The sequence below is a fragment of the Archocentrus centrarchus genome, chromosome 11 (genome assembly GCF_007364275.1).
Source record: "Archocentrus centrarchus isolate MPI-CPG fArcCen1 chromosome 11, fArcCen1, whole genome shotgun sequence".
Lineage (NCBI taxonomy): Eukaryota > Metazoa > Chordata > Actinopteri > Cichliformes > Cichlidae > Archocentrus > Archocentrus centrarchus.
In genome coordinates this window covers 19,992,910-20,005,488 of record NC_044356.1, presented here as the reverse complement: position 1 = coordinate 20,005,488, position 12,579 = coordinate 19,992,910, and the positions used below count along the sequence as shown (strand labels likewise).

The 12,579-nt window shown below is 39.5% G+C and overlaps 1 protein-coding gene across 1 annotated transcript in view; it reads right to left on the bottom strand.

Annotated features, from left to right (window-relative positions):
* gabbr2 (gamma-aminobutyric acid (GABA) B receptor, 2) overlaps positions 1-12,579 on the bottom strand; it is a 184,085-nt gene that overhangs the window by 65,449 nt on the left and 106,057 nt on the right. Inside the window, exons 4-7 of the mRNA XM_030741877.1 lie at positions 9,775-9,876; positions 5,255-5,320; positions 4,823-5,011; positions 4,017-4,259 (exon numbers count right to left, since the gene is read on the bottom strand). Of these exons, the coding sequence (XP_030597737.1) occupies positions 4,017-4,259; positions 4,823-5,011; positions 5,255-5,320; positions 9,775-9,876 (600 nt within the window). The remainder of the gene's footprint in view (positions 1-4,016; positions 4,260-4,822; positions 5,012-5,254; positions 5,321-9,774; positions 9,877-12,579) is intronic.

The following is a 12,579-nucleotide window of genomic DNA, read 5'->3' as shown; positions in this document are numbered from 1 at the left end:
GAGATGGTGGAGGCGGCCATGTATCACTTTGTCTGTTTAGGTGAGAATACTGTCAGTGACAGGAGTTCTAGGGTCAAATGAGATGTCAGTCTGTGTGCTGCAGGTGTAACATCCTGTGGGAATTTGAGGTTTGAGGTGGGAATGTGCATATACGCACGCATGCACTCACACACAACACACACACACACACACACACACACACACACACACACACACACACACACACACACACACACACACACACACACACACACACACACACACACACAGGGACATTAAGAGCGAAAAAACAAATACACGTAACCCTCCCATGCTGTCTTTTCTCAGTATGTCTCTTTGAGGTGACTGTCAAGCCTCAGGCTGTGCTACTCACCATTACTTCGAAAGACACTGATACCAACACTATGACCACTGACCACAGATAAAAAAAAAAATACAGAGTAACAGACCTAAATCCACAGACATGCCATCCACCAATCACAATTATCTGTGTCTTTCAAATGAAGCCCTCCCACATGAATTCCAGTGTAGATCATTCAGTGGTTCTACAGCTATCTGCACCCTGCGCGCTCTGAAGGTCTTTTCCAGCTAATGTCAGCTTTCTTTTCCAGATCAATACTATGGAGCCTTCGATGATCACTCTCCTGCTGCCGCGGTTGCCTCTGCTACTGATTCAGCAGAAGGACCAAGATCACGCACAGAATGGTTTGGTCCCTCGAGACGTGTGTGTACACGGCAAACACACACAGCGTAGAATCGTGACAACAGGCTCAAGTCAGGGTGTGATCCTATAGGATCAGGCACACATGCACACATAGCATTTAAACGGAATTGGCCTTTTTACCAGTGCTTCCTTATGGATTAATTCTTTTGTAAACCTGGCACAAGTCACTGTAATTCACAAGCAAATCGAACAAGTTGTGTAACAGCTGCTTTTTGAAATCTGTATTTGAAAATAACATAAAAGGAGCATTTAGCGAAGAATTGCCTCCCTAAGTCTTTGTCATGTGTGGGTGGAAGTTTCTATGTGCTACGCGTGTGCTGCATACAGGGAGCGCTTTGATCTAATTTCATGTAATCCCTTAAAAGAAAAGCCATAATTGTTGACAGATGCATTTAATTATTCTGCAATGCCACTTTTTAACGCAGTTTACCATATGCACAATATTCTCGCTCAGAATTTACGGACTTCTGGGGATTGCGGTTGGTATTATAAAACGAATTTAGCTGGTAAAAGAATAATCTATACGCAAGGACATCAACAAAATGAGACCATGCAGATTTAGTGCGTCTACCCTCAGAAATTAAATTCTAAATGGGTCTATTTTCCATTAATGTTATTTGCAGACTAGTAATGTAAAAATGGTGTACTCTTTTACATTACTGTCTAGCTGCCACTCTAACTCTCAGGGTCAGAAAGCAGCAGTATGATGGCTCCCTCAAGACCAAAGTTATTAAATAATGAATATTTAAACAGTATGTTGAAATTAGATGTAATGTACAAATCCTCGTGTACCTGTGCTTTAATTTCATTTCTTTGTCTTTTACTACTTAAAGATAAAAACACTCTAAAATGTAAATTCTTTTTAGCATTTTTTTTTTAAATTAGTTATCATCACATTTACTAAAGTAAAGAATCTAAGTACATGCTCCACGGGGGATAGGTACATACAAGATCAATATAAATCAATACACATTTGAAAGGGGAGATAAGGTTGCTAGTCACATCAAACAGCATTAGGACCTCATCTTCGTTTGTGTGCCTGGAATAAAAAGGGAGTGAAATGTTACATGGCCATTGGTATTCCTGCTTTGCTTTGCTTCCCTGACTCTCTCAGGAAAGCCTCAATGTCAGGCTGCTCCTGATCAGCAGCCCTGAGTAGGTCTGCACTGAGAGAGGTGCGAGTGGAGGAATGAGGAATGATAAATTGCGTACAGTGCTACAACACACATACCCCCTGGCACATCAGTCACAAAGGGCTTCACAATAATACAAGTAAGTAGCCTGCGTTGAATTTGACTGAGGCTATTTTTGCTTCTTTTCTTTCTATAGTGTTCTGTCTGCATCTACACTGCCACATGAATCTTTAATTCTATCCTGCTTTTTCTCTCACGTCCCATCTGGACTTCATTGATGTTTATGAGCAAAATGCTGAGTATTTACTAACCAATGTGCCTCTTTTCAGCATAGTCCATTCTTTTCTTTAAATCTTTGGTTGCAGTTTACATGTAACTCAGTTATGAATATGACATAATACAAATAATTATATCATATTCATATTCATTATAGTGAGGCCCTGCATGCCTACTGGCTGTCTAGTCTGAGAGCAGTGAGTGGCCTTTACAAGGGAACAGGATATATCCTGTAACAGCTAAATAGGAAGAACAAGTGAGCGAGCACAGTCACGCATGCAAGCACGCACATGCAGTACTGTACATACACAACTTGAAGCTAGCATAGCCACCAGCATCAATCCTGAATGCAGTGGAGTGTTTCTGCAGCACCAAATGACCCCACTTTGGGCTTCATTCAGAGGCAAGGACGGCTAAAGAAACTTCTCTGCAAACAAGCATCTAGTATTACAGAACATTGTGTTGTATTACCTCTGTGCATGAACACTTATACTTTTGGCTCAATTTTCCAATCACGGTTCAAGTTTTTAACACCATTTAAAAGAACAGTATGTTAGCATTATTTTATTGTGTCTAATTAGCTTCCATCTATCCCACAGGTGCAACTTATGAGTATCAGTATTGTAACATATTTTTAGAACTTGAGCACAACAGAGTTACAAGAGTTTGGAAAAATGGAGGAGCCTGCTCAAATAAACACTTTATGGGGCAACAGGCAGGAGTAAAGATGTGTGTGTGTGTGTGTGGGGGGGGGGGGGGGGGGGGGGGGGGGGCTTACAAGAAGAAGACAGAAGACAGAGTGATGTTCAGCCATTCCTGGAATTGTTTTGTTTTGTTACTGTAATATACTGAATCTAAACTAAATCTATGTTTATCTGTTACTATAGTTAGTTTACTGTATTGTGAGACCACTGGAGGAAAAAATATTCCTGTACCTTGCGTGGAAGACACCGACTTATCTGCAAACACTCATCAGCTGCTCTCCAAGCAGTAGTGAAACTGTGAAAGTGCAACACAATCTGGAGGCAGAGTTTGTGTCTTTTGCTTTGCAACTTACTTTGTCTTCAACTTTTACTTTGTCTTCAAAGTAAAACTTTGCAACTTGTCTGCAAGTTGGCATCATCCCTGCAAATTATGGGTGACTGTGGCAATCTGCCAGCCACTAAAGTAATCAAAAGGAGGTTTCTGGTGCAGCACGCTCTTTGCACCTAATTTCACCCAGCGAATGCTATCAACCTCCAGAAACCACTCACCAGCCTGTTGGGGAATATACATTTTTCCCTCATGACCAGTGGCTGCATCGCATCAGATATGGCAGACAACTCCTGATGAAGTCAAGCAGGAAATCTCTATACAGCTACACTCTACGAAAGGAATTTGTCCTTTTTTGTTTGGATTATTTATTTATTAATGCAAAAACTTAATTGTCACAAATTAATTAAATGTCAGGGTATTTGTTTAGTGTTTTGCTGAATGGGAAATCATCTTCAGAGCCGAGACCTTTAAAAATGTTGTAAGAAAAACTGAAATGGCCGATGTCTGAATTACTTCAGAAAGACTTCTTCATCAGCAGAAACATACTGTGTGTGTGTGTGTGTGTGTGTATGTGTGTGTGTTTGACTGGGTTGCTGTTAGTGTCGGCATATGCGCTATTTATACATGAAGATCTTTATATTCTCCACTGGGCTTAACCAGTATTATTGTTCTCACACAGTGCATTGTATTTATGTGTCCTTGAGTATGCCAGCTTATCCAGTGGCTCAGCTAGCTCCATCGTATGAAAGTGAGGTAAAAGAACCCAATTTCACCTCGAAACATGTCAGACTATTATTGTACTGTGCCACAATTTCACGTAATAAACAACAGCCTGTTTCACAACTTACCGTAACACCAAAGAAGTTAGTCTCATTCATGACGTCCAGCACCATTTTTCCGACTTCCCGGTCATCCACGGTGAAGTTGTGGTACATGTTTTGCCGCTGTTTTATCCGCAGCAGTTCCATCACTCTTGTCAAGGTTTTGGCAATGACCCAGATCCCATCGTAAGCAAAACCATGAAACTTGCTTGCCTCCACACCTTTCTGTTGAAGTTCTCTGCTATACTCCCTCTCATACTCTTTAGGGGTCTGGAAGACAAGTAAAAAAAAAGAAGAGATTAAACAGAGAAAAAGTCCATCTCCTGACTTTATGTGATCATATTTCTTTTTGGTGGAAAAACACATATTATTTCAAACACATCATAATAGTTGTAGCATGGCCCAAAGTAAATAATTCATTCGTCACACAATTTACAGTACAAAAATAGTGGGAAATGACCCCATGATTGATTTAAGCTGAGATCTCTAGTTTAAAAACATGCATTCAGGATGTTTTTTTGAAATAAAGCTCTCTGATGTCTCAAAAGAATCTTTTAAACAGGAACACTTTAAAAGGAGGCTACAATCAAAAGAGCTTCAAAATGCTGCTGCAGTGTAAGAATCAAATCTCACAAATAGACAAAAGTACAAAAACTTTAAATGATGATTAAGCGTTAAGATCAAAATAAGTTTAAGAATGAAGACCTTCAGACAAAAACCTTCTATTCGCCTCACGCTTCTAAAGTCTACAGTATAAAATACCCACATCTATCTTCGGTGCCACAGAGTTGTTAACAAAGTACCACTGTGTATCTGAAATGGCTGTCACTCACCCTGCCAGAGATGCCCTTGATTTGGCGAGCGCTGAGTGGCTCAAAGTCCACACTAATGTATCCCTCCATGGCAGTGAGAAGCTTCTTGGTGGTGCAGTTGGTGCTGTTGGCCTGTTCCCACCAGTTGCCCTGATACCAGCCAGGGATAATCCACTGGTATTTACTGCCGAACATGTTCAGGTTATACGCCTGGGAAGGGCACAAAAAAACAGAGGTTGGAGTAATGTAAAAGCAGGGAGATGCTGATTAACAACTACTGTCTAATTACTCTTATGATACCCGGCAATTTTCTTGATAGTCTCGATAAAAGCAAAGTCCCAACTCTATTAATTGAGTGATATATTTATTATCAAAAAAATTCCCTTATTTAAAATAAAGCGCCAGGACACCACCACACCATAAAGAAACTTTCAGATATAACTGAGGACTTACGCAGCAGAAGACTTTGGAGGCCAGGTTCTCATCAAACTGACCAATGATGATTCTCACATCATTGTCCTGAAAAAAACAAAGATGTATTTACTTAAATGGAAACATTTACCTTTCAGCAAACACAAAGACTGATAACGAGAAATCATAGTGCAGTGTGCTATGCTATGATACAATATATGTATATAAAAAAATCAGGGTTATGACCATGCAAGCTTTTTATTGTGGCCTTGTGACTCTCTGGCTTCAATGTTGCAAAACATGAGAGGCATTTCTGTGGGTGAAACTAAATGGGTCTGTCTGCTTTAGGATCAGTGTTCTTGTGCGTGAGTCTACCATCACTTCAAACAGCTAACAAACACACAGAATCAGGGATGTTGCACGTACTGCACTGTATGTTCTGTTCACTATGTGTAATCCGCTCATCAGTAGCTACAAGGTATGTGGGCTTGGAGCCACAAACCAGTTGTTGAGCGGCTAAACCATTATCAAATTGCAAAGTCCCTCCATTAGAACAGAGACAATGTCAGCAGGCAGAACTGCTCGCCAACCAGGCTGAACTTGCTTGAGTATTCGAGGCACATGGCCTGGTAATTGACTCTGTAAATAATTCAGATTTCCCGGGTGGAAATTCAGCATGTTTCATGGTGGGGAAAAAAATATCAGGCTCTGCCATTTAGTGAGCACAGACATATGTGTAGTCCTAACCACAAGCACAGGCCTCCACTCTGTGTCCACAGACAGTAGGTCATAAGCACTAAGAATACACACACAAAACAAAATTGTCCCAAAACAAATCAGTTAATACTGATATAGATTAACCCAATGTGCATAATGCTTGATTGTATAATGTGATGCATTGAAAAACAGTCTGTCAGTTTTGAGCAACAGATTTGAGTCTAAAGACTGGTAACACGGCTGCACAGTTAACTGAATTTTGATCTCGATCACCATTCCGGCGCAATGTTTACATCAGTGCCTGACCACATGCATGCACAAGCCAATCCCAGCTTGTGTGTTGCCATCACACAAAGATTTGTACAGATGATGTTAAAAGATGTGAAAGCAGGGTTCTGCTTAGATGCCAATGGATAATCACCTTAAATATTTGTGATACTGATATTGATCAAAATAGTCGAGATTAGCATTTTGACCATACTCATGCAAGCCTAACTGGTAGGAATCGATTGTGTTACTGAATATTACACTGAATGGAAGACCAACTGTGTTAGCCACCAACAGTTACCATGTAATAACAGGATCTCACTCTTAAGAAAATACAGTTAATATTGAATGTTGGTAGCTACTTTAAGCACTATAAGCAGTTCTGAAATGTATCTGTCTAATACTGACTAGATTAAGATGCTCAAAATGGCAAATAATATTATATCAATACATTTCAGGATATATAAAACTGTTTTATGGTCTTGGTTGAAGCGTAATGAAGAATGTGACTAACACAAGCTATATTTTCACACACACAACCTGTGTTAGGCTGCCATTGCTCTGGGAACCCACAAATACAGTTCATTAAGTCACCCCTTAGGCAGTCGCTACCATATGTCATGCATCCTAAGATCAGAAGGAGCAGCCAGTCACTGATATCCTACCACCAAGGCCCTGAGGATAGATAGATAGATAGATAGATAGATAGATAGATAGATAGATAGATAGATAGATAGATAGATAGATAGATAGATAGATAGATAGATAGATAGATAGATAGATAGATAGATAGATAGATAGATAGATAGATAGATAGATAGATAGATAGTGTGTGTGTGTGTGTGTGTGTGTGTGAGAGAGAGAGAGAGAGAGAGAGAGAGAGAGAGAGAGAGAAAGAGAGAAAAAGAGAAAGAGAAAGAGAGAGAGAAGGAGACACGTGCCAGCGGCTGCTCAATAACGCTGCTCTTCCCTGAAGAAAAGACACTTAACCCGAATGACTCCAACTATGGCCGAGGGCCACAGCCTCAGTATAAATTCTAGCCTGCCTGGCAACAACATGAAAATGCTGTGTAGTTGTGGGCAAGGGCATGAGTGAGTGTATTGTGTTGTGTTGCACTGCAGATGGACTGGGGCACTACAGAGCCCCAAATTACCCTCACTGCTTAAGCTTTTACGTAACTGTTACAATAATTGTTCTCAAAGAGGTTAGTGTTAAGGGCAGCCTTGACTGCTTTATCTGTGGCAGGGTTGTTTGCAACTTTACAATGGTAATTTATATGTGATAATGATTTGAGTAATATTGTAACTCATAATCCCAATCAGGCACTTTTAAGGCTTATTAGGCACCACACACACATATAAACACTGTGCTAACGATGGTCCTTTATGAGCTTGTGGGAGATGTGATTTGTAGACTGGGCAACGTGCTGTTTCTACCTACTAAAACCATACCCCCATCTGTTTGATTACTGTGCAGTGAGTGTGCTGTAGTGTGCATCCACGATGAAATATAAACTCCTGCAGGGATTTATGTGTGTCTGATCACTAATTAATCCAAGGTGAACATAGGGTTATCATTCACAGTTTTGCACTAATAACTGAACTACAACTAACAGTCTGAGGATTTCAAAATAAAAGTCTTAAAAGCTGAATGTGAAGAGGCTTGAGTGTTTGGTGTGTGCAGCGTGAGGCTATTGTTGGAGCTCTGTGCTGTTTGGGGATGTGGACCGGCAGAGGTGCTTCATCAGTTTCAAGATTATCGATAAGAGAGCTTACGAAATAGGTAAACTTATAATTACACTATCAGTGCGAACCATTCGTCTTGATCTGTGCCATGGTATTAGTTTTAGTGTATATGGCATTTCTAATATAAGGTTAGTGGATGTCAGATGTCTGAGCTTTAAATGAAAATGACTTTACAACCTGGGAAAGCTGATATAAATAAAAATGTTATTAAAACAACAACAACAACAAAAAAACCCTGCTGCCTTAGTGAGGAAAAAAGTAATGTGTAGCAAAAAATGAACCATCCCTTGGTGTCTCATACTTGAGGGGGAAGAGTTCTGAATGTATGATAAATAATTAAGTCATGATAAATAATAAATTGTTTTGGTCTTAATTTAGATTTCAGGACATTTTTTCTCATGTGGCTTTCTATTGGATGCAAGCTGCCTAAATTGGCTCTCAGTCACAAAAAAAAAAAAAAAAAAAAAAAAAGCTCTTGTCTATAAAACAGCTCGTGGCTGTAATATGTCATGTTCAAACTGAAGAGGAATAATCGTAAACATTACTAAAATTAGAAGTGTTATGTACGTGTCTGCCTTTATGTTCTGATGCCTGTCCAGCAATAAACTGGGAACTTGGGACAGAGAAAAAGGGATGAAGATATAAAAAAAAAAAGAATGAAAGAAAAAGCAGAAAGCGACAGAGAGGGCTGTTACAAGGCCCAGCAGCAGCGGAGTCTGTCTCCTTTTTGAATATTTCAAATAGAATATCGCAGATGTGAGTGCTCTATTTGTGGATCACAAAGTGACGCCATGGGCCTGCACCCCCACCACCCCTTGTCGCACACACGTCACATTCACAACAGTGTCCCCATAAAATAAACTTAAAAATAAAATTTAAAAAAATCCAGCCTTGACAATGAAAACGGTGTCGCTCGCTACTCCATCATATTATGTAGCTGCTGGGGAGACAGCAAACCACTGTTGCGTGATGGATGGGGGAAAAAATAAAAAACAAAAAACAGAGTGTCAGAAGCCCCCCCCATCCACCTAACCACGCACCCACCCGATCCAAATGCTCTCTAAAGATTTCAGGGCTGCACTGTGGATTGCATATTTAGAGTTGATCAAGGAAGGGTGATGTCAGCTTAAAATGTCAGCGCTTAACATGCAGACTTACACACATATTTTAGGAATGACAGCTCATGCTTCCTGTTCCTTCTCTGTTCCTCTTCATCATCATCTCATGTTACTTTCAACCTGCTCCATCTTGTATACATCACATCTTCCACCAACATATCAGGAGGGGGAAACAAAGGATTTCACCCACTCCACTCTCTTCACTTCGAGTTTTTTTTTTTTTTTTTTTTTACTGTACCACTCTCTACTAAAAATACATGTAGGCATCTTTAAACTGGCACCTTGTATGTAACCATTCACGAGATGTTAAATAGTTTGAATAAAATCTGAATTTTATGCACCTTTTCATTTAATCTTAATTATGTGATTTGCGTCATTTGTAACCACACATGTTTTAAGTGTTAAAATAATAAATCTTCCATGCATGCATGTGTGTCTGTCTGTATGTATATGCTTAAATGCCCATCAACCATCATTACACAGAGTAGATTACTGAGGTCACCATCCAGACTCACTGGAATTACTCTGCCCAGTCACAGATGGAGACATTCATTGGACAAAATATTAAAGGATTTACTTCAGACAGCATGAACTCCTGTAGAAAAATAATACATAACATGAATCCCGAAAGGACATATTCTCATTTTGTTTTAGCTGATAATTATACAGGTTGAACTGGCCATGGATAATTTCCTTAAGTTCCCAGGCACTTACCTTGAGCTTTTTGACATTGCCACAGGGATCATTAGAGAAACTTTCTGTATCTGCAATCTGAATGTCTGCTTTTTCCAGCTCGTTGGTAAGATCATTCCTCACCTGAGAAATGGACAGGAGGAAGCAGGTTAGAAAGAAAGAAGACATGAGCACTGTTGATAAATTACAAACATTTCCAAAAAAGCTGGGACACCGTGTAAAATGTAAATTAAAAAAAAGGATGCGATGATTTGCAGATCCCATAAACCCATTTTTTAAATTCACAATAGAACATAGAAAACATTTCAAATGCCATCATTGACTCACTGCACATGTAATCACATTAGTTAGTGTAGGCCCACACAATAAACTGCATGACAGTGTACTAACAGAAGTATCTACTGTAAATCACATACTGTAGCCTAATACTGTGGCGCGTGAGGGATCTGCTATAGACTATAAATGATAATAAACATTACATTTTTTAAAATCATATATGCACAAATCATTGAGAGAAAATCAATCACTTAGCTCGACGCTGTGGTCAAAGCTAATACAAAATGAGTGTGTGAATATATTTCTGCTGGCTTAAAGCAGATGAAATCATGTTGCAATATACATATAGTATTCTGTGCGCAGTATTATAAAGCAATAAAGCGAGATGGATGCAGGCCATCTAATGTTCTGAAATGGTGCGTGCATATTCTACCATAAACTGTGAATGAAAAGACAGAAAGACAAGCAGCTTGTCATTTCAGCACGGCAGAAACATGCATCAAAACTGTCATCCTCCTGATTTGTCTCAGCCTGTTCAATGAGGAGTTGTAATTTTCACAATATACCCAGAATGCATTTGTCACAGTGATATGAGTTTGTTTTTCCACTAAATAAGATCCAAAAGAGCAAATGTACGCTTCAAATAATCTTGGCTGGTTATCTGAGGCTTGACAAAAAGTAGACAAATGTGCAGCACTGTAGATGTATCTGCAGCAGCTGTATGTCTGCTGTGATGTATTGAACCAGTAGAATGGTGGGTAATTCAATCTGAGAAGATGGAGAATGGAGCAGGTACCCCACTGGGATGGCGAGCTTGAGGTGTTTTATCATACTGCCTCTCACTTTTTCTCGACCATCACATACACACACATGCTATAAGTCGTCCCTCTTGCTTCCCTCCCTTAATCCAGAATTTTAGAGAAGCCCTTTTTCACAGCTGACATTTTGACTTCTCGTAGCAGGAAAACCACAGGTGTAACTAATACCATTAATAATGGCTCTGTTCCAGTAAGGCAACACAGTGAGACATCATGCACAACACCATGGCTCTGACATGGAATGCAGTTTCACCTGTGTTAAAGAAGTCAAAATATCATAAAAAAAAAAAAAAGCCCCGTGGTTTTCATGCTGGGTGTCACTGATGACAAAATATTTTGTATGTCCTTGGGCCATGCCCTGCAGCCATCAGCCTCTCCACCCCAACCCGAGAGCATGACATTAGGCTGGGACATGTTGACACATCAGAGAGTTGGCAGTGACAACATACAGTATAACAGCAAACAGAAGTCCTGTGTGTTTCCCCTATATGTGTTTAATTTTTTTCTACCCATATTTATGTGTTCTAAATTGCTTCAACTACATGGTGGCTGGATACACACATTTCTATACAAAGGACACATTCCAAAGTTACTGTATCTTGAATTCAATTTATACTAATTCCTACAGAATATACTGTAGTGTTTCAGCGATACAGTTAAATATTTGGACCAAAAAAACCCCCCAAATTTTTGCCATGTTGCCTCTGCACACCACCACAGTGGATTTTAAATCAAACCATCAAGATGTCTCTCTCTCTCCATTGTTGCTGTGCTGAGGGGAGATACACCTGCAATTTAATTGCAAGGCGGCATCTCCCTCAGCATAAAGCCACTCAGGCTTCTCCTCTCACTCGTTATTCCTTTGTCTTCCCCCGGTGCGTGATATCTGACTGGTAGTGACTTGTAAAGTTAACCCAAGTGATTTGGATCATGTTTTGTAACAGCTACAGGTAGGCTGCATGTCTGTCCCCTTTGGCTCTGTGTTTCTTTTTTTTTTCCACTTATCCACACTTTTGTTTATGGTATTGCTGGGTGTTGTGCCAAAAAGGGATTAATGGGCAAAAAGTGACCTCCAAAGCTTCTGGGGGGGTTTTTGTTGTTGTTTGTTTTTTGTTTTTTTTTATGTCTAATATGTTTTCTCATATTGGTAAATAGACTGTAGTCAACAGAATTTATGAAGGTGTTATATACAAAAAAAGAAATGATCTGTTTTGCAAGTATTTTTATGATTCTGGTTTATTGTACCTACATTATAATAAATCCAGTCCTTTTGGGCCACTTAAAACATCTTGATAGAACTGTGATGTCAAATTTTTACCGTCAATGAGACTTTTTACCCAAATAAAAAGGGATATATAAAAGTCACTTTGCCAAAAATTGACTGCAGCTTCTACTTTGTGATAGGAATGCTCTTTCTGGCTGAAAATGACTCTATGATTCATGAGAGCTATGACAGATTATTGGCCAATAAATCATTAACATCAGTTTAAATACAGGCAATAATTTTTGGCAAATACTGGACATCACTTTTTGGCACAACACCGGCTCTTAAATCCCAGCTGTTGCTGCAAACACAGCGATATAATTATCTTCACTTGCAGCATTACAGTGCCCTTTCACCCAGGTGAGTGACTTTTGAGACAATATGCTTATCACTCATCAACTGATGAATATAAACTAAAGCATTTCATGCCTCCTGGAATTCCGGCCATATTTAAAGTTAAGATTGTAT